Source organism: Somniosus microcephalus, chromosome 14 (assembly GCF_052327205.1).
Source record: "Somniosus microcephalus isolate GS21.2 chromosome 14, FLI_Smic_1.0, whole genome shotgun sequence".
NCBI classification, from domain to species: domain Eukaryota; kingdom Metazoa; phylum Chordata; class Chondrichthyes; order Squaliformes; family Somniosidae; genus Somniosus; species Somniosus microcephalus.
Window position 1 is genome coordinate 96,625,208 of NC_141000.1, and position 27,679 is coordinate 96,652,886.

The 27,679-nt window shown below is 43.6% G+C and overlaps 1 protein-coding gene across 1 annotated transcript in view; it reads left to right on the forward strand.

The window, feature by feature from the left end:
• The window catches only part of tmem45a (transmembrane protein 45a), a 35,971-nt gene extending 8,496 nt beyond the window's left edge, over window positions 1–27,475 (forward strand). The window contains exons 2-5 of the mRNA XM_086007015.1: window positions 312–524; window positions 12,425–12,609; window positions 17,664–17,809; window positions 22,280–27,475. Of these exons, the coding sequence (XP_085863141.1) occupies window positions 312–524; window positions 12,425–12,609; window positions 17,664–17,809; window positions 22,280–22,373 (638 nt within the window). The 3' untranslated portion in view covers window positions 22,374–27,475. The remainder of the gene's footprint in view (window positions 1–311; window positions 525–12,424; window positions 12,610–17,663; window positions 17,810–22,279) is intronic.
• The last annotated feature ends 204 nt before the right edge of the window (window positions 27,476–27,679 follow it).

Consider the following 27,679-nt stretch of genomic DNA (forward strand, 5'->3'; position numbering starts at 1 on the left):
TTAATATGACTTCATGCCATAATACAGGCTCAGCTCACTTATTGTGCGCTTCCAGCACATAGTGGGTGAATTTCCACAGGGGTTCTGCGTGCTCATTGGTGTGGCCATTATGAAAGAGTAGGACGCAGGGAAAGAAAACCACAAAATGGTGGAAATAAGCATGCTGTTATGTAATTTTGTTTAATATAGTGTATCAAGGTGTTCTACCTCCAAAAAGCATAAAAGGACTTTGAAATATTCAGCGTTTGAAGAAGAATACTGATTAACTGCGATACTGAAATGTCCTTTTAATCTTTTACTTTTTGTTGCAGGTATGATAGCTGAGCAATTTGTTCCTGATGGGCCCCATCTGAAGCTGTATAACCACGAGGAACAGCAATGGGACCACCTGATGAACTGGCAGCATGCAACTATGTATCTCTTCTATGGTATCTCAGGGATTGTGGACATTATAGTCCATATAACACCTGCAGTGCCATTAGCCCTGGACAGGCTCATGCTTGCCATTGCGGTCTTCATTGAAGGTTCGCTAATTCATTCTTAAAGTAACAAAGAATTCTGACTTAACTGTATATCATTTATAACTGAGATTTAGCCATGAGGGGGCACACATCACAAAGTTCTTCAGTGGTCTGACATTGACCCAAAATGCTCGTCCAATGTGGTACCATGTCAAAACATGTGTGATATATATCTTCAAAGAAACCACATCAGTTATCCAAGAAACGTTTAAAAATCAATGGCCTAGAAATTGGGTTGGGGCGCCAAAGTAGCGCAAAAGTCGCCTGAGCGCAGGATTTAGCGCAGCGTTCAAGGCTTTAGCGATCGTCAGATATTCAGTTTCATTGCTCCTCGAGGGACACGGGGCGAGGCTCGAGGCGCTCCGCGTCCCTCTTAGGGCGCTGAAACTGAATATCACAGCGCAACGTGCCGCAGCGCCACACGCTGCAGCACGGCACGCTGCGGTACTGCAGGCCTTCCTCCCACTGTTAAGGGGGAGGTGCCTGCAACAGCGCGATCCCCGCTCGCGAGTGCCGGCAAATGAGCCCGGCACCGAGGTGAAGTGCCGGGCTCTCGGGAAACAGCCGACTTTGCCGCGGGGGGGTGGTTAGGAGGTTGGGGATGGAGGTGCTGGCAGGCGGCCGCCGAAAAGGTGGCCGCCCCGCACCTCCACTTTAACTTGCGCCGCTGCCGGCACAGTAAGGCCCCGTGAACCACGCGCGGGTAGCGAGCGGCGCAACTGCGCCGTTCGCTACCAAATATCGCGAACGGGACACGAATGGGGCGCTGCGCACACCGATGATGTCATCGGTGGCGGCGCAGCGCAAATGCCTAATGCCACCATTAGCGCCCCTACTGAATATCGCGGGAGACGCAGCCAGTGGTGCTACAGCCACTGACTGCCTCTTTAGTCGCTAACAGGTGGCGCTACTCACCCAATTTCTCCCCCAATCTGTTTTAATGATTTTGACTACTAATATGGTTAGAAAACTTTATTTGATACTTATAATCACATATATACTCGCTAAGAAGATTTGAGTTTGAAAAGGAATACAGGAAACTCTTTTTTATCCGGCACCGACGGGACCGGCGTGGTGCCGGTTGATCAAAAAGTCCGGATTACAGAGAGGTATACTTACTAAGGTACAAGAGCCCCGTACACAACCACAGATCCAGGCGTCCCTACAGGTGCAGGAAGCCCGGTTACACGGCCACAGATCCAGGCGTCCCTGTTGCATGGCAACAGGTGCAGGAACCCCGGTTACACGGCCACAGATCCAGGAACCACGGTTACACGGCCACTAATATGAAGTAAAACTTACCTGAACCTACTCCTGAATTTTGCCAGTTAAGAGAGATTTCCGGTTATTTAGGTGCCGGTAAAAAGAGAGTTTCCTGTAGTTGGAAATAATCTGTCACACAATTATACTTGTTAAGTGATATATAAAGGAAGAATTTGCATTTATATACTGTAGCACCTTCTCATATCTTGGAAACATCCCAAAGGGCTTTTCATACACAGTGAGCTGCTTTGAAAGTACAGTCACTATTGTTACTAGGCAAATGTGGGAGCCATTTTACACACAGCAGTGTCCCCCAGCAACAATGATCTGTATCTTTTGGTGATGGTGGTTCCACAGCCTCACAATCCTGTATAAAAAGTTTCCCCTGCTCTCTGCCCTAAATATCTTGCATTTAATCTTAATTATCTGTCGCTTTGACATCATGAGAACTCCCGCTCTTCGAACTGTGACATGGAACCTTTAACATTCACCTGAGCCACTAGAACAGACAGACAAGGCCTTCATTTAACATTTCATCTGAATGAGAACACCTTTGACAATGCAGTACTCCCTCAGAACTGCACTATTGGCCCAGATTGTGTGCTGAAGTCTTGTAGTGGGGCTTGAGCCCAAAACCTTCTGACTCAGAAGTACAAGTGTTACCAACTGACCCAAACTAACACACAGGGGACAATTTTGCCAGCCCTGGGGAGGCAGGTTTGGAGGCGGGACTGCCGGGAAAATGGCAGAATCTGGGGGCGGGTACCCATCCCGCCTCCGTGCCATCTTCCCAGGAGGCAGGTAGCCGACCCGCGCCGGGTCCCGTCTCCTGGAGGCGGGAAGGAGATTACAGCCACTTAACTGCCTGTTAACAGGTAGTTAACAGGCAGTTAAAAGGATTATTCACATTTTTCCATCAGAGGTGTGGGCTTCCCGACGTCGGGAAACCCTGCCAGGGTCAGCGAGGCGAGCAGTGGGTCTGTGGGGATCGGAGGGGTGCAAAGGTGCACTGTGGAGGTGAGTGATGAGTGCAAGTGTGTAGAGGTGAGGTGAGTGAAAAGTGATAGAAAATGTTTACTTACCTTTGTTTCTTCGTGCAGGCTTCAACAGAAGAGCCGGAGACTCTCGCATCTCACCAGCAGAGATGACAGATGGCTGCTGCATTCTCCATTGCAACAGCCATCTGATTTCTGCTCAGCAGATAGGTTTGATGAGTCTTGAATACAAGGACTCATCAAACAACAGAGAATGTCAGTGTTTGACATGTTCACAGAGCTGTCAAAACGATGACAATTCATCTGTCAAAAAGATTTGACAGGTGAAACGTCACCTGTAACCGGCTTCCCCTTAATTGGCCTGCTAAACCCGCTGGGTGGGCTTAACAAGGTCAATCAAGGGGAAATAGTTTGGGTTGGCCACAAGTCAATGGAGGCGGGACTAAAACCCGACAAGCAGCAGTTCCGCCTCTAACGCGCCCCCATTGGCAAAATCACCCCCACAATGTCCAGAACATTTCCTGGTGTGTTAGTAACTGGACCTACTGTCAGATTCCTATTTTCTCGCTCAACCGAATTGGTTGCTGCATGGCTTTCTGCATCCATTCCCTAAGGTGGGGATTTATTTCCTTAGTCAAGCAAGCTCACTTACTCATTTCACTCGAGATGATGGGGGAGAAATTCAGTATCGCCCCGTTTGGGGCGCAATTATCGGCCGGGTGCAAAGATTAGCGCCTGGCGCTAATTATCGCCTCTGACTGCAAACTTGGCTTTTATCGCCCCTGGAGGTGATTGGAGCGCTAAATCAGGGGCTTCACACCTGTCTTAAGGCGCAAAGGCCGAGAAGCGAGGCACTACCTCAGAGCACTGGCGAAGCTCATGTGATGTCAGTCTGCAATGGAACACAGACATAATGGCGCCGGCCAGTTCTTAAAGGGGAGGGTCAATCTTGCTCTCCATCCACATCCTGCTCATTGCAGCCTTGAATCTCGGCCTGGAGAGACCTGTACATCAAATCTGCTGGAAAGAACAATGGAGAGAACCAGGGAAAGAGCTCAGAGTGCAGCCCTCACAGTCTCTTCTAAATCGATACAAGGAAGGGCAAATCAAAATGAACCTGCAAAGTGCTGCTCAGTACCCAAAACTCCTTCACACAGCATTGAATCTCTCCAGAAGTCTCTCTCTCTCTCAGAATGCGTGGTGCAAAAATGTCGCCGACAAAAAAAGGCAGGAAGCGGTCGCCTTTAAATAGTGCTCCTCCAGTCTCTTTCTGACTGCAAAACACTCCCCTCAACCTGTCGTTGCTAGCGGTAGGCGGTAAGGCAGGGGGCGCCACTCAATATCCGGTCCGGGGCGCTACCAGGACGTTGCACACTCGACTGACGTCACGATCTGCCGGCGCAGGTGATCGTGGCGGTAGTGTTTAGCGCCGCCGCAAAATGTCTAGTTAATTCCACGAGCGGCGCAAACATCGCCGCGCCCGGGCGCTAGTTGCTTTGCGCCCCATTAGCGCCCTCTTAAGGCGCTAACGGGAGGCGCAAACAACTGAATTTTTCTCCCGATAACTCTCGCTGACATTGTTTGTGATATTGTACCTATCATGGCAACTTACGCTCAGTTTCCTTAGCCAGTCCCTTAACCAAATGCTTCAGAAGCAGGTGATACAATTTAAGTATGTCTCCCCGTACTGTTTACTTGTGTTAACAATAAAAAAGAAATTTCAAAATGCAGACTGAATCTCCAATAAACTGAAGGCACCTCCTTATGCATGTTGTAAATGGGACAGTGTGCCACGTGATGAACAATTATAGTCACAGAACCTTACAGCACCGAAGGAGGTCATTCGGCCCATCAAGTCTGTGTCAGCGCTCTGACAAAGTATCCAATTAGTCCCAATCCCCACACCCTTTAAAATATTTCTTTTTCAAATATTTATCCATTTCCCTTTGAAAAACTACTATGGGTTCTGCTTCCACCAGTGTTTCTGATAAGTATTCCATGTCTTAACAATCTTTTGTGCAAAACAAATTCTAACTTCTCCCATCATTCTTTTGGCGATGGTCTCAAATTTATGTCCTACGGTTACTGACTCACCAACCCGTGTAATAATTTTTCCCAATATTAAAACATTTCATAATTTTGAATACATAGATTTTTTCTGAACCTTCTTTATTCTAATGAAAAGATCCCTAATTTTTCTAGTCTCTCTTGATAACTAAAACCTCTCACCCCCCTCAGATCGTTTTAGCTAATCTCTTCAGCACCCTCTCAAGGGCTTTTGAAAAATGCGTTCTCAGGATGTGGGCAATGCTGGCAAGGCTGAATTTATTCCCTGTCCCTAGTTGCCCTGAGGAAGGGTTGTTGGGGGGCCTTCTCCTCAAGCCACTGCAGTCCTTGTGTGACAGTGCTCCCATGATGGAATTGCAGGATATTGACCCAGCAGCGATGAAGCTACAGGGATATATATCCAAGCCAGGATGGTGTGAAATGAAGAGGAACTTGCAGGCGATGGGATTTTCCATGACATTGCTGCCCTTGTCCTTCTCCGTGGTAGAGGTCACAGGGGAAGGAGGTGTTAAAGTAACCTTTGTGAGTCGCTTTGTTACAGTAAATATTGACTGGTTCTTTCCACTCTTCGGTGAGGCAGTAGCAAGAGGGCACAAATTTAAGATTAACATGAAAAGAATTAAAGGATAGATTATAAAAAATGTCTTTACACAGATAGCAGTTAGAATTTTCTCCATTGCAAAATTTTTATTTTCTAAATTCATACTTCTAGCTGTAATTTCCTGGGCAGGATGGAAATGCCTTTGGGGGTTCTGATGACACATCTGCATTTAAAAGCGGTAGAGCATTTCTTGACAGGACAATAAAAGGCAGATGTGACTATATTTCATGTATTATGCATTGCGTACACACTCTTACTCCCGGATCCACATTTACTGGCCCAGACACTCCTTCCTAAGTACACCAGAGGAGACCTGTCTTTGGGAACTCTGTTTCACATAGGAGGCTGTTACATATCTGTGCCATCTGTTGGAGGCCGACCTACAGACATCTTGTACTATAGGGAAGGCTCTTCCCATGGGCGTAATATGTTCATGTCACTGAATACTGTCAAGCCACCACCAGTGACAGATAGCAAAACAATCAGTCAGCTGTCCACAGATGCATGAAGCAAGTGATGGGCTATTTGTAAGGGGCAACACATTTGACATTTTCTAAGTGGAATGGAGGCATGAACCCAACAGAGCACAGAATGTTTTCTGGTGGTAAGATTCCCGAGAGTGTAGAGCATCATAGGTGGCACAGTGCAGTCCATTGAGCCTGGCCGCCAGCTCCTGACAGGTACGATGCACTGCTGTCAGCCGTGGCTTAGTGGTAGCCCTCTTGCCTCGGAGTCAGAAGGTTGTGGGTTCAAGTCCCACTCCAGGAACTTGAGCACAAAATCTAGGCTGACACTCAAGTGCAGTGCTGACGGAGTGCTGCAGGATCAGAGGTGCTGTCTTTCAGATGAGATGTTAAACCGAGGCCCTTTCAGGAGGACAAAGAAGAGCAGGAGCGTTCTCCCCGGTGTCCTGGTCAAATACTAGCCTTCAACCAACAGTAGGGTAGGGAAGGCAGAGTGATGGAGATGTGAAGAGAGGCACAGCTGGATGAAGTTGAGTGTGGCTTTGTACTAACGTTTCCTGATCTAATGAGATCATTGAAACGTTTGCAGCACTGCACCCGGTCTTCCTGAGCACAACCCCGCTTGTGACCTCCTCTGCAATCTGCAACCAGGCTGTCTGGGTCTCCTGGGCGGTCTCTTCTGCCCATCAGAAGGGAATAGGACCTCCCTGCGTGCTCTGACTCCCCCCATATGCTTATGGAAGAAGTCATCGGAGAATCTGGGTGCAGCCCTCTACCTCTGTGCAGTCATTGTCAGTGTTTGCAGCACTCCAATGCTGTAGTACACTGACAGCATTGACATTCAAACCAAATGTGGCCATGGTCCCTTTAAAGATCCCGGCTGAAAACGTGTCATCGATGACGTCACCAGACCCGCTCCATCTCATTGGGCCGGGTAACGTGCTGGGCGAGCTTAACAGGCCCCATTAAGGTAAGTTCATTTTCAGCAGCGGGATGGAGCCAGAAGTGGGGTCACGACCCGACATGGTCACCGCCCGCACTGGACCCGCTGAGGTAGGCAAAATTCCAGCCAATGGCTTTGATCTTCCCAATATTTAGTTGGAGAAAATTTCTGCTCATCCAGTACTGGATGTCAGACAAGCAGTGACTACACTGCAAAAGTACTTAATTGGCTGTAAAACACTTTGGGGCGTCTTGAAGTAAAAGGTGTTAAAGGTGCTAGATAAGTACATGTCTTTCTTCTTTCTGTCTCAAGGGAGGGTGTTCTAGAATGCCAAACAGGTCAGTCTTCCTCATGTAGCACCAGGTCCATTCAACCAGCCATCAAATAGGGAGTAGGATGCTGTACGATAGCAAAATACTGCAGATGCTGGAAATCCGGAATAACAACAGAAAATGCTGGAAAAACTCAGCAGGCCAGGCAACATCTGTGGAGAGAAATTAGAGTCAACGTTTCGGGTCAAAACCCTTTATCAAGACTAAAGAGGCACAGGGAATGAAATAGATTAAGAGGTCAGGATGGGAGAGAACAAAAGAGAAGAGACATTAGAAACATAGAAACATAGAAGATAGGAGCAGGAGTAGGCCATTCGGCCCCTCGAGCCTGCTCCGCCATTCAATGCGATCATGGCTGATCATCCAAATTCAGTACCCGGTCCCTGCTTTCTCCCCATAACCCTTGATCCCTTTAGCCTTAAGAAATATATCAAACTCCTTCTTGAATATATTTAATGAACTGGCCTCCATCGCCTTCTGTGGTAGAGAGTTCCACAGGTTCACCACTCTCTGGGTGAAGAAATTCCTCCTCATTTCTGTCCTAAATGGCCTACCCTTTATCCTTAGACTGTGTCCCCTGGTTCTGGACTCCCCGACCATCGGGAACATCCTGCATCTAGTCTGTCCAGTCCTGTCAGAATTTTATAAGTTTCTGACAGGACTGGACAGACTAGATGTATATATAAGAGGTATTCAAAATGAGACGAGATGGTGATAGGACTAGTGGAGACAAAAGACAGCTCTAGATTAGGTGTGAAATGCGCTGGCAGAATGGGAGACAGCTGCCATGTGGGAGAGAGAAAAAAAAAGGAAAGGGGGGGGGTGGGGAAAAACCAAAACAAAGGTGTGGATGAAAAATACAAGTAAAATTGTAATAGGGGCCGAGGTTATGATCTGAAATTGTTGAACTCGATATTGAATCCGAAAGGCTGTAAAGTGCCTAATCGGAAGATGAGGTGCTGTTCCTCGAGTTTACGTTGAGCTTCCGTGGAACAATGCAAGAGGCCGAGGATGGTGAGATCCGAGTGGGAATGGGGCGGTGAATTAAAATGACAGGCGACCGGAAGCTCGGGGTCACCCTTACAGACTGAACGGAGGTGTTCCGCAAAGCGGTCACCCAATCTGCGTTTGGTCTCCCCAATGTAGAGGAGACCGCATCGTGAGCAGCGAATACAGTATACTAGATTGCAAGAAGTACAAGTAAATCGCTGTTTCACCTGGAAGGGGTGTTTGGGGCCCTGGACAGTGGGAAGGGGGGAGGTATAAGAGCAGGTGTTACATCTCCTGCGCTTGCACGGGAAGGTGCCAGGGGAAGGGGTGCTGGGGGTGATAGAGGAGTGGACTAGGGTGTCTCGGAGGGAACGGTCCCTACGGAATGCTGAAAGGGGAGGGGAGGGGAAGATGCGTTTGGTGGTGGGATCACTTTGGAGGTGGCGGAAATGGCGGAGGATGATCCGTTGAATGTGGAGGCTGGTGGGGTGAAAGTTGAGGACAAGGGGAACCCTATCGTGGTTACGGGAGGGAGGGGCAGGGGTGAGGGCAGAAGTGCGGGAGATAGAACGGACATGGTCGAGGGCCGTGTCAACCACAGTAGAGGGGAATCCTCGGTTGAGGAAAAAGGAAGACATGTCGGAAGCACTGGTGTGGAAGGTGGCATCGTCGGAGCAGATGCGGCGGAGACGGAGAAACTGGGAGAATGGAATAGAGTCCTTACAGGAGGCGGGGTGGGAGGAAGTGTAGTCCAGGTAGCTGTGGGAGTCAGTGGGTTTGTAGTGAATGTTTGTCAATAATCTATCCCCAGAGATGGAGACGGAGAAGTCGAGGAAGGGATGGGAAGAGTCAGAGATGGACCATGTGAAGGTGAGGGAAGGGTGGAAATTGGAGGCAAAGTGAATGAAATTGTCTAGTTCAGGGCGAGAGCAGGAAACGGCACCGATACAGTCATCAATGTATCGGAAAAAGAGGTGAGGGAGGGGACCCGAGTAGGACTGGAACAAAGAGTGTTCCACATATCCCACGAAAAGGCAGGCATAGCTAGGACCCATGCAGGTAGCCATAGCAACACCTTTGATTTGGAGGAAATGAGTGGAGTTAAAGGAGAAGTTGTTCAATGTGAGAACAAGTTCAGCCAGGCGGAGGAGGGTAGTGGTGGATGGGGACTGGTCGGGCCTCTGTTCAAGGAAGAAGCGGAGCGCCCTCAGGCCATCCTGGTGGGGGATGGAGGTGTAGAGGGATTGTACGTCCATGGTGAAAAGGAAGCGGTTGGGGCCAGGAAACTGGAAACGGTTAAAGTGGCGGAGGGCGTCCGAAGAGTCGCGGATGTAGGTGGGAAGAGACTGGACAAGGGGAGAAAAGACAGAGTCGAGATAGGAAGAGATAAGTTCCGTGGGGCAAGAACAGGCTGAAACGATGGGTCTACCAGGGCAGTCCTGTTTGTGGATCTTGGGAAAGAGGTAGAAGCGGGCTGTGCGGGGTTGGGGAACTATGAGGTTGGTGGCCGCGGGGGGAAGATCTCCAGAGGAGATGAGGTCAATGACAGTCTTGGAAACGGTGTTTTGATGTTCGGTAGTGGGGTCATGGTCCAGGTGGAGGTAGGAGGAGGTGTCGGAGAGTTGGCATTCAGCTTCCGCTAGGTAGAGGTCAGTTCGCCAAACAACAACAGCACCACCCTTGTCAGCGGGTTTAATGACAATGTCAGGGTTGGATCTAAGAGAATGGAGTGCTGCAAGTTCAGAGGGAGGTAGGTTGGAGTAAGTGAGGGGAGCAGAGAAATGGAGACGGCCGATGTCACGGCGGCAGTTAGCGATGAAAAGATCTAGAGAAGGTAAGAGGCCAGAGGGAGGGGTCCAGGTAGAACGGGAATTCTGAAAGTGGGAGAAAGGGTCAGTCGTGCGGGGGGAAGACTCCTGGCCAGAGAAGTGGGCACGGAGACGAAGGCGGCGGAAAAAGAGCTCAACATCGTGCCAAGCTCGAAATTCATTGAGGTGGGGGCGTAAGGGGATGAAGTTCAGGCCTTTGCTGAGGACTGATCGTTCGGGGTCAGAAGGGGAAGGTCAGAGGGGATAGTGAAAACGTGGCAGGGGATGAGATTGGGAGAAGGGGGGTCAGAGGAAAGTGAAGGGGAAGAAGGTTCCGGAGGGGCGATGGTATCCAAGAGTTGATGAAGCTTGCGATCCTTGACATCGGAAAGGAAGAAAAAAAGTTTTTTGTTGAAACGTCAGATGAGTTGAAGGATGAAATGGAACTGTGGACCTGGACAGCTTTGAGATAGAGTGCGTCGGTGCTGCTGAAGAGAGAGGTCGAGAGTGTTCATGTGGCGCCGCATGGCGTTGAGCGTGGATCTCAAGATGCGGCGAGAGCAGTAGTTCGAGGAACGATGAATATCTTGGAGATATTTGTAATCCTGGGTGGATCCAAAACACGGAGGGTGGAAGTTTAGTTGGAATCCACGTGGAATAAGTCGGAACCGGAGACAGCTGGATGCTGTGGTAGGATGCTGTGCTGCTCTATCACTTGCCCACAGCATCTGTTTCATGCCTTGTGTCACTGTGCCGGTCTACATTATCAGCCCCTATAGGACTTACATTTTTTATCATTCTTCTGTCATGTTCTATAAGTTGCATGTACAAGAGAATAATGCCATTACAATTATTTTGTCTTTAATTGGCATCACCAGTTTTAATCAGTAAGAGTAAATTCAGTGATCCCATGCTCCCAATGGGGCGTTGCACATGAAGGGAGTGTGATTTGGAGAATTGGAGCTTAACTGTCATAGCCCTTTGCAGCTTCCCCACAGGAATCATAGGATTACTGAATTTACCATGTAAATCCATAATTACAGTTAACTTAAAGGCAATAATGTCCTAACCCATCAATTCTAATAAAAGTCAGATTTTCAGAGCTCCCTAAAGAATATACTCAAACTTTTCATGTAGATTAAAACAATTATTTTTACTATTTTAAATGCCTCCAACTGTGTTTCACTTTATCCAATACAGAGTGAAAATTTGAATAAGCACTAATTGGACTTAAGCCTCCTTAAATAATTCTGTTCACTGTTGCCCTCAAAGATGTTTCTTCACATTTTGTCTGTCTAACATCATCAGAAAACCAGCTGATAGTGAAGAGAAAAAAGAATTGTGACGCATGTTACTCTTATGTATGGAATTGAGCTCTATGGGATCCTACAGGAAGGTTGTAGTTTGGTAATTAAAAATGTAAATCCTGTAGGATTTTTAATTGGAACTAATTGGATCCCCTCAAACTCAAGTTATAAATTCTCTAGGGCTATTTGGTAAGAGTTTTGTGCACTTTATGAATAGATAATGAAGGTTATTATTAGGTTTAATGAATTACATTTATTACTTCCACTCAGTATTTTAACTCCTCCAGTATATATGGTGGGGTTTCTGTACATATGTGTGGGCAATAATTACTGTGTGCTGACCATTTTTGATTGAACTGAATCAAATGGGAGACAAATGCATATAGATGGTTGGTTAATTTACTATTTATTTTCCATATGTGTGTTCCTCTTCAGTGCAAAAGATAAAAAAGAGAGACTTGCATTTATATAGCGCCTTTTATGACCACCGGACATCTCAATGCGCTTTACAGTCAATTAAGTACTTTTGAAGTGGAGTTGCTGTTGTAATGTGGGAAATGCGGCAACCAATTTGCGCACAGCAAGATCCCACAAACAGCCATCTGATAATGACCAGATAATCTGTTTTTGTTATGTTGGTTGAGGGATAAAGATTGGCCAGGACACCGGGGATAACTCCCCTGCTCTTCTTTGAAATAGTGCCATGGGATCTTTTACGTCCACCTGAGAGCGCAGATGGGGCCTCGGTTTAATGTTTCATCCGAAAGACGGCACACTCCGACAGTGCAGCACTCCCTCAGCACTGCACTGGAGTGTCAGCCTAGCTTTATGTGCTCAAGGAGTGGGACTATGAACCTACAACCTTCTGACTCAGAGGTGAGTGTGCTACCAACTGAGCCACAGCGGGTTGAACCTTTGCAAAGATTCTCCCGATCATCTGACCATTCAGCAAAACCTCCATCAAAGTTACAGCTGGCAATTGGGAGAAGCCCACAAAAATCTAACCGCCAAATCTTTAGGAGAAAATTATGTTTGGCTTCCACACCTTCAGCAGTTTACCTGGTAAAATCCAGAGTCTGTGAAAATCACAAAGAAAGTATTCACCCCTTTTTATTATTTTATTTTGTCTGCAGGTTTCTTGTTTTATTACCATGTCCATGGGCGTGCGATGCTTGACATTCATGTGCACATCCTGCTGTTGGTGGCAGTGTTTGGCAGTTCCATTAGCATCTTTCTTGAAGTCTTCCTCCGTGGGAATATAGTACTGGAACTTTTGAGGACAAGCCTGTGTATACTGCAGGGCAGCTGGTTCTGGCAGGTAAGAGATTCTTTTAATCCCCACCCCACCCCCCTTCTATAAACTACTAATATAAATGCTTTCCTTAAATGATAAATTCTCGTATGTAACTATGAAAATGGAATAAGAGACAATGGCGGTGTGACACTGGCAAGAGAAAATGAACAAAATTGGAGTTAGTAAGGGAAACAAGAAAGGGTAAAGAAGCAAAATTATATTTGTGTTGGAGTCGACAGAAATCAACAGGCTGAGATTTTTCTTTAAGCAAAAACAAAACGTGTCCTACTTTAATCAATCTCCACGAGGCCTGAAGGCTCAGCCCCGTGCAGGGGCTATGACATCATCACGCAACCGATGTCATGACGTCGTCACGTTACCGACGCTCTTAAAGGGACCCTGCACCAATAACCCAACCCAGCATGTATATATCACAACATTGCTATACAATGTTAAGGTACATATAACAGCATTGGCTATACATTGTGTTATTGTCCCTATGCGGTCTCCGCCACATTTGTACCATTAAGAGAAAATTTGGACAGATTTATGCAGATAAAAGGTTCAAACAAGGGGATGGGAAAAACTCTGCAAATGGTTCAAACATTGAGGACTACTGTAGAGACCCAACATGCATGAGCAGAAACAACTTGCTGCTCTTGGTTTTATTGCTCCATCCATTAGTATCCTGTATTGGCAGCATGTAATTGCACATGACAGAAATATAGGCACTTTACCCTTATGTGGTAGAGCATAGTTTTTCCTTGTATATTAGATGACATAACTAGTGCGTGCAGGTGGAAACAAATAGGATAGATGAAATTGACACACATGATTGCTAGGAGCATGGAATATTTATAGAAATTGTACTGGGACACCAATGGATAAGTCACAGATTTGCAATAGCTTAATGCGTGCTGCAATAACCCCGATCACAAGATTATAATATAAATATGCAAAAGGAAGGCCATTCAGCCCTCTAGGTTCATTATCGAGAATGACTCTACAAAACCCCATCATAGCGTCCAGCTGTTTCTGAGATGATTTAAGGTTTTCACTACATTACCGTAACCAGGTCTATTTGTTGTGTTGATCGCTCTTTGTGCGATGAAGAATCTCCTGATATCAGTCTTAAGTTTGAACATATGCCTGCTTGTGCTACTACGGTTCAGTTTGAAGTAGTACAGTATTCCCAATTTACCTTATCTATAAAATACTGCCTTAAATACCTCTGTAAGGACACTTATGAATCACCTTCTTTATATTGCTTTAACTTTATGTAACTTAGAAATCTGTTTGCTTTGTTAATTCCTGCTCTGCAATGATTGAGATGTTGAGTGCAGAGTCTAGGCAAAAACAATAAAGGGGTTATTTTGGCCAAAGGGTGAAAACAGGCGCTAAATGGGTGCTGTGCTAATAAGACACGCCCGTTTGAAAGGCTGGATTTAGCACACAAATTTGGTCCAAATTGCTGATTACCATAATTTGAACTTTCCTGGAGGTGCTAAACCAGAAATCTGCAGATTTAGCTCTCAAGTGCTGATTAGACACAATTTTCGTGGAGCAGTATACGTGGGCTCCTCGCACCCACTTCCACTGGAGGTGTGGAGTGCTCTGGCTGGCACACAGCGGCACATTGCAGGAGGGCTCAGGGACCGAGGGAGAGGGCGCACAGGTTCTTGGATGCGGCACTGGAGGTCCTGGTGGAGGAGATCCAGTGGAGGAGGGATGTCCTGTACCCACAGGCGGGGGGAAGGACACCACCTAGCCCACCTCACCCTCCTGTCCCTCTCTCCTGCAGCAGCTGGTGCAGCTCTTCCTGGCCTCATGACCCCCTCCCATTACTCATCCAGACCAAGGGGGACCCTTAGCAAGATGCCGATGACAAAGCACTCCCTTTCTCCTGGTGACTCCTATAAGGTATCCAAAAAGGTGAAGGAGCACAGCAATTACTCTTTTTAGGTGAAGTCCTCAGAGAATTTCCAGAATAAATGTTGCCTGAGTGTTGGTGAAGTCTCCTGATATGTTTCAGAGGCCCTTTTCACAGCTCCAGCAGCAAAGAACATGAAATGGTGAGTATCCCTTTAAGTAGCGCTTGAAATCGACATCAACGCCCTGCTAATTCCCAAACAGTTGGTCGCTGTTAGAAGAGAGTGTTAGAACAGGCGCTAGCCACCAAAATGCCGTGCAGCCTCTTTAATGAGCACCAGCAGGCATTTTAAGTGGCAGTTGGCTGTTTAACCTGCCTCTGGGCGGCCGTTCCTAGTGCAGGCTTCAACTCCTTTACCAAGATGGCGTCCTGCGCTAAACACGGGCTAAACTGGTATTTCAGCTTAAGACACCATCTTGGCCATCTTGGAGGCTCTTTAGTGCCTAAAATATTCAGCGAAAATTGCCCTCTAGATCCCTTAGACCCATAGGCCTAGAAATTGTTTGCACCACCCACCTGCTGGGCCACTCTAGGCAACTCGGTGGCAAAGAGTATATCAGTTTTGGGTGGGGGACGTGATCGGGGTGGTGGGGGGGGGGAAAGTGATCGGGAGGGAGGAGAGCAATTGGGAGAGGAGGAAGCAAGGTGAATGAAAGGATAGCTGGTTGTAGGCTATTTTATCAGTTGGGTCTTGGGCATCAATGGGATAGTGAAGATCCCCCTCCCCCCGCTCCGATTTACAACCGCGGGCCACCTGTTTTTCAGTTGAGAAACGGGCAGCCATATGTTGAAAATCTGCCCCAACAGTGTAGATTTTTGACTTCAATACCTTGATAGTAATATGGTGGAGCAGATCTTACGGCCTTTATAGAACCTACCTGATTTTCATTCCGTATCAATAGAATGAAAATCAGGCTTGTTCTAAAAAGGGTGTGCGAGCCGTCCCCACTATATTACTAGTCACACAGCGAGGACGAAAATTTACCCCAGTCCCTGCCTTAGGAGTGACTAATGCATAATGCTGCAACTTTTATCAAACATAATGATAATTCATTCTCCAGCACTGTTATCCTGACCTTGATGAATATAGTTATTCACAAAATAATGGTAATTTAGTATCTTTGTGCAATGATACATAACTGGAGGTGTGTGGACTGTGTTTTGAACCTTGTAGATTTGAGACTTTTGAGTGTTCAATACTGTCAGTGATACAGTAATTAGATATAAAACATGGTAATTACCTTTAAAATCACAGCCCAATTTTCACACATTCCTTGATTTTGTCTCGATTGTTCTTTCTATTCTTCCTAGACATAACACATTCCTCCAAGGCTATTTAGATCAAAAGTAATAAAAGCAGAACAAGAGTAACAGTTTTTTTATATTTTTCCACTCCTTTCCTCCCCCCCCCCTTTACTTTTGTTGCTCTCTCACATCTGGCAGCTATCTTTTGCCCTGCCAGTACACTTTACACCTAATCCCAGCATATTACCATCTCGTCTAGCTTCTAATCTCTTTTACTTCTTTTGGTTCTTTTATTCTTTTGTCCGATCGCAGCCCTGCCTTCGATCTAGTTCCTTTTCTCTCCAGTTTTGAAGAAGGGTCAAACCCGAAACGTCAACTCAAATTTCTCTCCACGGATGTTGCCTGACCTGCTGAGTTTTTCCAGCATTTTCTGTTGTTATTTCGGATTTCCAACATCTGCAGTATTTTGCTATCGTAACAGTTTTGGAGTCTGGGAAATTCATACTCTGCCAAATGAGCATAATTCTATGGTCTAAATCCAATTGCCCTCAAAGGAATAGCAAACAGTGTCTGATAGTGAGTTTTAAAGTGCTGAATGTTTCTCTGACATAAGTGTTGCTTAATATTTTGCGGGGCTTTAATTGATTGATTTAGCTCTTTTAATGCCAGTGGATTAAAGCTTTCTTTGTTAACGTATGGATTTTCAATTCCCTGTCTTAAAAATATGTTTCTCCTCCTTTTAGAACCCAGGGAATAGTCGGTGATGATTATATAGGTTATATAGGTTACAGTTGACAATATGATAAATACATCAAATAACAATCATCATTAAACCATGGTAAACTGTAATGAAACCTGAAGTTGAAGGAGATTTAGCGCACTGAAAGTTAAGGACAGCGTATGAATTAGAATGTAGCTCATCTTGATTTGTTTTTGTTATCTTCAGGGTTTTCAATTTATTTTCATATGGTTAACTTTACTTGAACTTTTCGTTATTGATGTCTTTATTTTTCCCTTTTTGAGGAGCAGCATAATTTGCATCTGTTGAAAGTTCCAGTGGGGAGGTGGGGGGATACAGCATGGCTATCAAACTACAACTGTGGTCACACCCACTTTTTAAGTGAGTGCTAACGATAAGTACAAGTCCATTATTTTTTAATTATGATAACTAATAACAGATTTTGCAAGCAAACATGCATAAAAGTTGCAACCCAGACCTGGCAGTTTGGTATGTAAACTGCACATTCCCTTGCAGTTGCATTATGTTTTCCTTTTGGCCTGTTTTGATGGGCTCACTGCCATGTTTACAGTGTTAGCAGATGGCTAACATGTACAGGAATTATTAGTGTACCACCCTAAAAGCTACTTAATTAAAAGGTTAATGAAGATCATTAGCTCAGTTTTATATTTGTTTGAATATATAATTATATTTGTGTGTTTAGTTTCACAATCAACAATTAGATCAGTAGTTCCTGGTCCAAATCTAATATTTATTGGCACACTGCTTATGTGCTTGAATTGTATTCCAAAGACGTAATATAAAATTGTTCAGCCCAAGAAGTTTCCTGAAGCAATTTCCAGGTACCAAGGAGTATGACTGCAGAATGTGCTCTTAACTCATAGTTCATACATTATTGATCAGTTGTTATTGATAACTGTCACTCTAATTAATAAAGCCGTATTATGTGATAAAGTTATATTACTGTGTGGCTTTTTTGTTACAATGGTCTTTTGGACTTTATGTAGAAGGCATCATTGCTAAAGCATAGTTTTCACTTTAAAATAGTGTAATTCTTTCATTAGAAAGATATTGAATTTATAGCTACATTGATGGAATTTTTTTTTTTTAATCCACAAATATTTTCAATTGCTTTAGTCCAGATTGTTTAATTCCTTTTTGCAGATTGGGTTTATTCTATATCCTCCTAATGGAAGCCCTGAATGGGACCAAGACAACCATGACAATATGATGTTTGTTACCATGTGCTACTGCTGGCATTATGCCTTTTCGCTTCTCATTGTGGCTGTTAGCTATGCAGTTGTCAGTTGGTGAGTAAATATTTTTACCCCTCACATATCTGAACACTAAGGGATTTAGGGGGAGAAATTCGGTATCGCCCCGTTTGGGGCGCAATTATCGGCTGGGCGCAAAGTTTAGCGCCTGGGGCTAATTATCGCCTCCGACTGCAAACTTGGCTTCTATCACCCCTGGAGGTGATTGGAGCGCTAAATCAGGTGCTACACACCTCTCTTAAGGCGCTAACGCCGAAGAGCGAGGCACTACCTCATAGCGCTGGCGAAGCTCATATGATGTCAGTCAGCAATGGAACACAGACACACTGGCGCCGGCCAGTTCTTAAAGGGGAGGGTCGATCTTGCTCTCCGTCCACACCCTGCTCATTGCAGCCTTGAATCTCGGCCTGGAGAGACCTGTACATCAAATCTGCTCAGAGTGCAACCCCCATAGTCTCTTCTAAATCGATGCAAGGAAGGTCAAATCAAAATGAACCTGCAAAGTGCTGCTCAGTACCCAAAACTCCTTCACACAGATTTGAATCTCTCCATTAGCGGCCTCTTAGGGTGCTAACGGGAGGCGCAAAACAACCAAATTTTTCCCCCATAATTTCCTCGGGAAGGTACTGCTTGATGCATTACATTAAATGCCTTAGTGCCACTATTTTAACGCACTCATTAACTTAAATGAGTTAACAAATGTGCAAAGAAACTTTTTCAGAAATGTGTTAATCAATACACCACCAGAGAAAATTAAATCCCTCAATTAACTTCTTTTAATCAAAGACTAGTCTTTCATAAAGGAACACATAAACAACCTGCACTGTTACCCAATTTCTGTAAACCCTTTGAAGACTGTAACGGTATTTCTTCAAGAAGAGAGCATGACTGCTTTTACAGTTTTGCTGATTTCAATGATATTTTGAATTATAGCCTTGTTGTATTAGAATTAAAGTTCTAAAGCCATAAAATTATATTTTAAAATCAGTTTTAATAGGCTCCTGTAGAAAAGTGAGTTATCTGTGCTGAGCTTTTTCCACAAATTAGTAAGAGTTATTACAATGCCTCAAACATTGTGAGTTTAAAAATTACTCTTATTACTATAACAGTAAAACTCCCATATTTTAGTTATCTGTTTACTTAGTCAGTACTAAGTACAAAGCTGCTTCTGGAACAGCACCTAAACCAATGCAAAGTGCCACCTTCCATACAAGTGAATAGAACTGCTCCAGGATGCACACAGGTGCGCTTAACATGTGCCATCTTGGTCGCAAGGGGAGACACAGAATAATGGCTCTGGATTGGAAGAAAATGACTCATAAAATTAAAGTTAAAGATATGGGGCAGATTTTCCTCTTTCGTACTCCTGATGCAGAGCTATGCACATCGGGAACACTTAAAAATTTGGTTGCGCTGTTAATTTTAAAATTAATGGATGGAAAATCATGGGAGCGTCCGCCTAAATCCCCATTATTTGTCCCAGTGTCAAAGCTCTGGGCTGAGAGGGTGAGAAATAAAAAATATACTCATATTCTTTAATTTTTTTAATATTTCTCTCTCCTCCAAAAATGAAAGCTAATGGAGTAAGTTGGAATAAACCAAAATATAAATACTCTCGAACTGAATTTTATAGTATCCTTGGGCTGGATTATTTATTACGAACAATTTATTGCCAGAATTTATTGAAGTTTCTGTGTGCTATTTCAGTGAAATTGCTTTGTAGACATAAAAGCCTATTTACAAACAAGTTTTTTTGTGATCAGTTCTATACAAACAACCAACCACAACACAGGCTTTAAAATACTAGTAGATTTCATGATCAATTCAATTCAATTTCAATTTTATTTGTCACATAACCAAATACAACAAGTGAAATCCAGTCAGTGAAATGCTTTTTTCTTAACGAGCCGAGCGCACCAAGCAGCAAGGGACACTTAGCTGCCTGGTACGCATGGAGCCCGCAAGGACGGCAGCCATCTTCATCGACGCCATCACAATAGGGTCCGCTCTCGCCTCGTTCCGCCTTTCCCGCACTCCTGCCCGACAATCTTCAGCCGCCGTGGTACCGACGTCCCGGGGCCTGCTTCTCCCTGGCTCTCCTTCCACCCGGTCTGACCTCCGAGCCTCCCGCGGTGTCCGACCTTCCAGGGCCTGCTTTTCCCACCCTCGGTCCGCTGGCCGCCTCCCCTCCTTAATATATCAAGCTGGCATCTATCTATTATATATATAAAGCGGTTCTTTCTGTCTGTCATTCCGTCTGTCTGTATTGAATAAACTCGAAAGTTATGGAACGTACCTACACGTGTGTTACATCGAAAGAAAGCTTACGATTCCAGAACCGTCATAAGCGTATTTACTTTTCGGTCGGACTAAAATTGTTCACGCGTTATGCAAAAAACCTTCAAAATTAAACTCATTATCTGCTAATTAGCATTGATTGACTGACGTCAAGGTCGACCAATCCTGTGCCGTCACGATTGACCAATCCTACAGTTCAGTCGCCTGATGGTTGGCCAATCGCTGCGTCTGTGGGCGGGACTAATGCTTTTCAACTCAGGCATCGGGCAGCCATTGCTTCACTACTTCCAGCTCAAAATCTGCTAATCCAGCTTCGAAAAAGTTAGTATTTCTTTTAAAAATAACATAACATTTACCAAAAACGTTTTATAAGTACTTTCACTTTCATCTTTGAAGCTGTTAAAAGGTAGAAATGTTGCCCGGCAGCAGATTCACACAGGGACCGACAGACAGGCCCCAAAGCCTGGGACTCAATTTAAAACGTTGCCCGGCAGCAGATTCACACAGGGACAGACAGACAGGCCCCAAAGACTGGGACTCGATTTAAACTGCCCGGCCCAAAACAGCCCTGGCAAAGCCGGGCTCCCCCAGCTATAAATGTATAAGTGAGCTTCTGCTTGATGTACTCGATTGTTTGAAGAATTTAACTATTTCATTTAAACATACCTGAGAACAGCAGAGATAACAGTAAATGAGTGTTTTTAAAGATGCGCATATATTCCATGGTCCCTGATGTAATAAAACTCACTACGCACTTGGTTTGAGCATAAAGCAAGGCTTTAATCGACTTGTTTCAGAACATGAAGGTCTAGTTGTACTTCACTAGTTCCTTGTCTTACAAAATGTCCATGGCAAGCTGGGCCCACGCCCGAGTATTTATACTCCTTGGACGGCACCACCAGCTGGCCGTCTAGCGTTATTTCATGAGTCGTTTCTTGATGATGATGAGATTTATAACATTCTTCCTGCCTGAAAGATTTGGAAGTCATAGCTGGCTGTTCCCGAAATCACTCAGAGCGTGGAGTCGATATCAAGTTGATTAAATTGATGTAATAAAACTCACTACACGCTTGGTTTGATCATAAAGCAAGGCTTTAATCAACTTGTTTCAGAACATGGAGGTCTAGTTGTACTTCACTAGTTCCTTGTCTTACAAAATGTCCCTGGTAAGCTGGGCCCACGCCCGAGTATTTATACTCCTTGGACGGCACCACCAGCTGGCCGTCTAGCGTTATTTCTTGATGATGAGATTTATAACAGTCCCGTAATAATTTACATCAGCATTTCTTGTGTCAAGTACTTTGAGATATTTCAGCATGGTAAAGCAAGTATTTATTATAGATAATAGTGCTGCTGACTGTGTATTAGAATGGCACTGATTTACAGTTGCAGGGGTGTTACTGGTACTACCATAAATTTCTTTGCACTGTTTACATACCTCTAAATTCTTCTGTTTTAATCGGGACATCCCAATATTAATGACAAAAACAGCGCCAGTGCACAAGACACCCGAGCTGCTGCCAAAATCACTTTCTGCCCCAAGCACCAACTCAACACATTCTTTCAACACATTGTAAATACAACTGTTTATGTCACAAAGGTGTAATGACTGGCATTTCTTACTCAGTGCAACACCATTATGCACCAAGACACTAAAAACAAGGCTAAAACTATGTACAAAAAGATGAATTAGCTGAAATGAAAATTGATTGTGTTTGATATGCTGGTACATGCCAACTTGAATTGCTAGTTCACAATACTGCAGCAATTCTGCCCCCTAGAGTCAAAATGTGCACCTTCACATAAGCTGGAATTTTTCTTGCGTCACCATGGCAATTCAGTCATTTAATTTTTTTAAATTGAGAGTAGGAGGAATTTCTCCCAGGAGACTTCACTAGCGGTGTATTAGAATCTTAGGAAACCTGAATCTATTCTAGTGTTTTTAGTCTGTACTGGTTTCTCCTTGAGAGGAGGAGGAATCAATTAATGAGGATTAAAAACACAGCATTAGTAAAAACAGAGCTTTGGATAACTGGCAAATTTGGATAAATAAAAGCATTGTACCACAACGAATCAACAATCAATAATATATTCTTTAAGCTTCAAACTCAAACCGTATTTAAAAAGAACTTGTAATAATTGCAGTCAGTATCATTCACACCATCATCAATTTCACCAAATTTACATATATCCTTTGTGTGTTTATAGGGTGATTCATTCAAAGTTTAAACAAGTCGAGCCTCTGGAGATGGGACTGTTGAAATCATCTGAAAAAGATCAAGAGTCTGAGGAAGAAATGTAGCCAGATAGATCTTGTAGTTTGCTACCACTGTGCCTTCTATATTACTAGAGTTCACAATTAAGAATCTTTAGAAGTTTCTGATGTTAACCCCTTTCACAAGTATAAACCCGTGTCTATGATGGAGCAAATGTACTGTATTGAACTACCATGTGTTTACGCATGGAAGTGGACTGCATTGTCTTACGTATGTTTCTGTACTGCTGTCTTTAATTTCTGTCAAATCAACTAGCAGAAAATGGCAGCATTGTGCAACTTTACAATAATCAAAACAGAACACTGCACGCCACAATCATCAGTGAATGGGGAAATACATTCTTTCCTACTGACAGCCTGTCTTTTATTTTCGATGTTTTAAAACTCGTGGCTAAGAATGAGCAGGGCCTGAGTAGGAATTGAGGTGATATAAAATGTGTTTTGTGTATCTGTGAGAGGATACAATGTCTGATGTATAACAATTTTAGTATTTTTTTAAACGTGCCCCTGTTGAAGTAAACTCTTCAGTTTTGAAAATGTGTTGCCCAAAGACAGACACAATGTCATATGCCTGGAAATGGACTGTATTGCCAGAATGGACAGAAGGCATATGACATTGTGATGAAACTTGAAAATGTATCCTTTCTGAATATTTGCAGTATGCTCTATACCCGCCTGGTTAAGTTCAAGCTTCACTCCACTGTAAACCACAGTGTGCCAGTACTAACTGATATCCCACGAGGAAGGGTAAGTGGCTGAGATGCTTTAAGTTGGCATTGTTCTTTATAGGACAGTGCTAGTCAACATGATCTTTCTCATAATAACTCTTCAAAAGAACTTAAAAAGTGCAAGCTTCATAAATAAATTTTTAAATAAAGATCACGGGGATGAAATTGGTCTTCGCCAGTAATGCAAAACAGGCTCATAGTGAACCAGCAGCTCGATTTACATCCATTGGTAAAGAAAACCGAGGCTGCCGAGTCGTGATGAGTCCATTCCACACTACTGCCAAAGACAAACTTCCACCCAAGTGTCTGCAATAGCATCATTGCAAAGTTTGTGACAGCGCCAATTTCTGAAGCAATGTTCATTATCAAGGGGAAAGACTTTCTATCTGTGCTATTTGTAGCAAAATAACAAGTGTTCATACATGCTTTATACAGGTGTTCATGCTTTTGTTACAATTAGCAAACAAAAAAACAATCACCCTGCAAAATAACATAAAAGCAATCATTTCTCATTTCCACTTGAGAAATTATGGGTGCCGAGAATCTCCTTGGGGGGGGGGGGGGGGGGTTTCCCATTCAGCCACTGTACCTTCAGAGGAGTGCCCAGATACAGCATGCAAATGGGATTTAGGCCAATCCTTTGCCAAAGTTATGGCGACTGATTGGAGAACTCCGAGAAGATTCCTGGCTGGGATTATTTAATCGATGCTCAATTAAGGGACCGTATATTATTCCACGCCAACAGTTTTGTTGGATCATTTCACTTCAGCTATTATGTGTTATGAAGGTTAAATGTCATTGTGTCTATTATACAGCGCAGTAGTGTTTAAAAACACTTTTAAAGGGAAGAAATTCCATATAGTACTATCGGTGTTAAAGCTCTTTGACACCTCTTTTGGAATAAGAATATTTAGAAATCTTTTTAGGAAATAAAACCCACGAGGTCCACGACTGACTGAAAAGTAGTGGCTAATGACAGAACTATGAATATTTAGTGAAAAGCTTCAGGTAGCAGTGATGCAGATTTCACAATACATAATGTGACAAAACAAATAGGAAATGTTATTGTAAATAATATTTTTTATACTAAATGTTTCATTGAGGATTCATTTTTAGTAAGTCATACAGTTTAACGTGTGAAATAAAATCTTTTATAGATTGGAAATAGAAGTTATTACTGCAATATGGTAGCATAATAGGCATCCTTCAGTACAATGGTGCCTTCTAAAATGTAACAATATTCACACTTTTCTGCACCTTTAAAACATGTTTATTTTAAATCTTTTTTGGGAGGACAAGGAAATGGATTGCAAACCTCTTCATCAGTTCTGATGCTAATGGCGATTTGTGCTCCATTGCTGATGGCATTTATCATTAGATAGCAGCTTATTGTGTGTTTTTTTCCCCTTCTCCTCCTCTGAAAGATGGGGCTCCCCTTGACATTAGATCATTACACTCCAAACACCGAGCCTCAAGTCGGAATCACTTTCTGGACTAACATTCAAGCCCACCTGTTGTCCTTAAGCAAGATTTACCCTTTCTCAGAAATGAGATGGAACATTGACTGGATGCAGATGATTCCAGCACCAGAATTTGTAGGACACAATGCTGTTAAAAAAGTACTCTTTTTGTGTGGTGCCACAGTGATTTAGAATGAATATACCAAATATGATGGATAAAAATCTCTCGCTGGATGGGGGAGAATGTCTTGGGCCATACCCCCTAAACACTCTGAATTTTGATGTCTTATTTGGTGTCTTTTCCAACATTTTGGAGTGCACTTTTACACATATATCTACAGTTTAGGATATATACACTACTTCATGATGTATAAAAATAAGTTACACAATCAAAGCAAACAAATCATGCTCAATCAAATCAAGAAATTGAATTAACTGCTGCAATTATTACTGCCTACTTGGGATGCTCCTTTGGTGATCTTATCCAGTCAGTAGCTGAGCCATAAAAACCAGGAATGCTAGTCATCCTATGAGCCTGTGACTAGCTACCACCATCACCGAAAACCAGATAGCAGCCTGCACCAGAAACTACCCGTCCATAACCGCTAAAACCAGAACCTATCCATTCAAAACCAGCAACCAGCTACTAGAGCCACCCATCCATAACAAACAGCCATCCAAAATCACAGTCAGCCACCAAAAGCTAGCCAGCAATCACCGGCAGCCAGGTCAGTGAAACCCACCTATCCACAGCTAGCTGCCAGGATAGAACTGGAGGCCTGGAAGGGGGAGGAGTAAGACAGAAAGGTCAGGAGTTCACAGCCTAGGGAGAGTTCAGAACCCTAACCTGTGAAAGAAATTAAATTACTGCAATTATTACTGCCTACCTGGGATGTGGAGAACAGCTCAGTGTATTGGGCTGCTGTGGAGTGTGGACAGACACACTACTAGTTGAATGTAGTCCATGAGGCTAGAAGAAGGTACTTCAGAGTCTGGCTGTAGGTACCATGACAGAACATACAAGCACTCTTCTGTTTCCCTGCTGGAGTTAAGTTGCCCCCCACCCCCGGTTCACCTGCCCATTGTGGTAGTGCCCATACGCCTTCCCAGTCTATGCTGGCACTGTGTCCCACCCACTGCTCCTCCCATGTTGCCGCTGCATCCCTCTCTCCCATTCCCATTTAGAGCCCCCACCCAATGCTGTCATTATGTCACCACCTCCAACAACAAAACTCTGGGTTACCCTTCTCTCTTCCCACTCCCTACCCAAGTGCTACCAATGTCTGTCTCATCCCATCCCCTACCCGAGTGGTGATGCTGCTCCTATTTAATTCTGTTGGCTGTCCTAGTAAAAGCGGAATTGATTGAACAGTTATGTGCTATAGGTGCATTTAATCTTTTTGCTTGTACTAAGGCAGAAACAGAAAATAGGAGCTGCAGCGGCACTTGGGTAGGGGATGGGCTGGGACTGACCCCAGGAGCGCTGGTAACCACTTGAAGAATGTACGGTGCTGTTTCAGGCTCCCCACAAGTGGGCATGTACTTGTCAACAAAAATGTAAAGTGGGCATACACCATAAACCTATGTAGACCCTCCACCCTACCTGTGCATGAGAACAGGAGGCAATGAGGGATAACCTAAAAACTAGAGAAAGTGGTGCATAAATATTTAATGCAAGAAATGTTATTGTAGTCCTGTATTCAACCTTAGAGTGGCCGTCATATTTCAGTGTCCTCCTGAATAAAAGTTTTGTATGAAATGTAATTTAAATTGATCAAGCATTATTGGTCGTTCTAAAACATGCCAGAACACTCTCATTACTTAGGAGTTCAAGGACTGGCTGTCCTCCAGTACATAATCGATGGAGACTTTCCTGGCATTTAATAATGTGTGACTAGATGGAGAGTTCAAAAATGCTAAATAGTTTTAGACATTTACAGTACATTCCTTTTTTCATATATAGTTTACTCTCAAGTACATCTTTCTGTGCATTCTCCCAAATATTCTCCAATCCTGCATATTTACCTAATCAATTTTAAAATGTTAAACATTTACAGAAGATCATGTACAAGATAATTGACAGATGTTTTGAGAACTGTACTTGATGTGTAGTATGCAAACGATTGAACATGAAAGCTTGAAAACATTAAAACAAATTAACCATAGCAATTCTTTTGTAGAAACAGCATGTTATAAACAAATACAGTGTGGATAAACTTAGCTTTCCCCCTTTTGCAATCTTAGATAATATATTATAGTTAGCTAACAAGTATGTACCTCAGATAAAATTAATATTTATTTTCTATGACCGAGAAAAATATATTATTTAGTTTTCTTACTTTGTAAAACAAGTACAACCGTTGGAATTGATTCAGTTCTTAATTTAATTTAAATGTCGTCTTGTATGATGTCTAATTGATTCAGTTTGTCACTGAGCCTGTTTACAATGCAATATTGTTCAGCAAGGACCAAAACAAAATCTCCAAAATATCTTACTAGTAAAAAAATAAATGTTTATTATTGATTGATCATAAATTGATTTGTTTTCTATTTAATTGTGCTATAACGAGGTACACTCATTTTCACAGGCTTTCATGTCTTTAATATTTGTTGTTGAGAAGAAACCTTTCTGTCACCAATTGCAAATTGTACTGTTCTTAGGTAGTTATATGAATATATCATTGTGTTGTCATAATGCAGTCATATTGGTGAAGAAAAAAAAGGAAATGATGAAGATTTTCCTTTTCAACTTTATTCAACAAGGAATTGTCAAAAGCTTTTTGTTCAATTTTGAAGAACGCTTGCAGTTTCTGTTAAATTACTGCTAACTTCTGCAGTTACTGTAATATACTTAGATCTGTGAATGAGGAGTCTACTTTCTGAAAAAGAATATTTTAATTAAAATCACTGTTCTGAAATGCAATTGCCTTTATTATTTCATAAATTGTGTTTCAACCAAGAGTGACTCAACAGCCCAGAGCTTGCAGCCCTGATGACGGCAAACTGGCAGAGTTCGCCGCCACCTCACCTTTGAAACTGACCGCAACGTCAGGATTTAGCGCATGCGCAGCCTAATGCGGAAATCCTGAAGTTGCGGTCTGTTATTCACTGCTCCTCCACAGGCTGCGCTGTACCCGCCGCTACC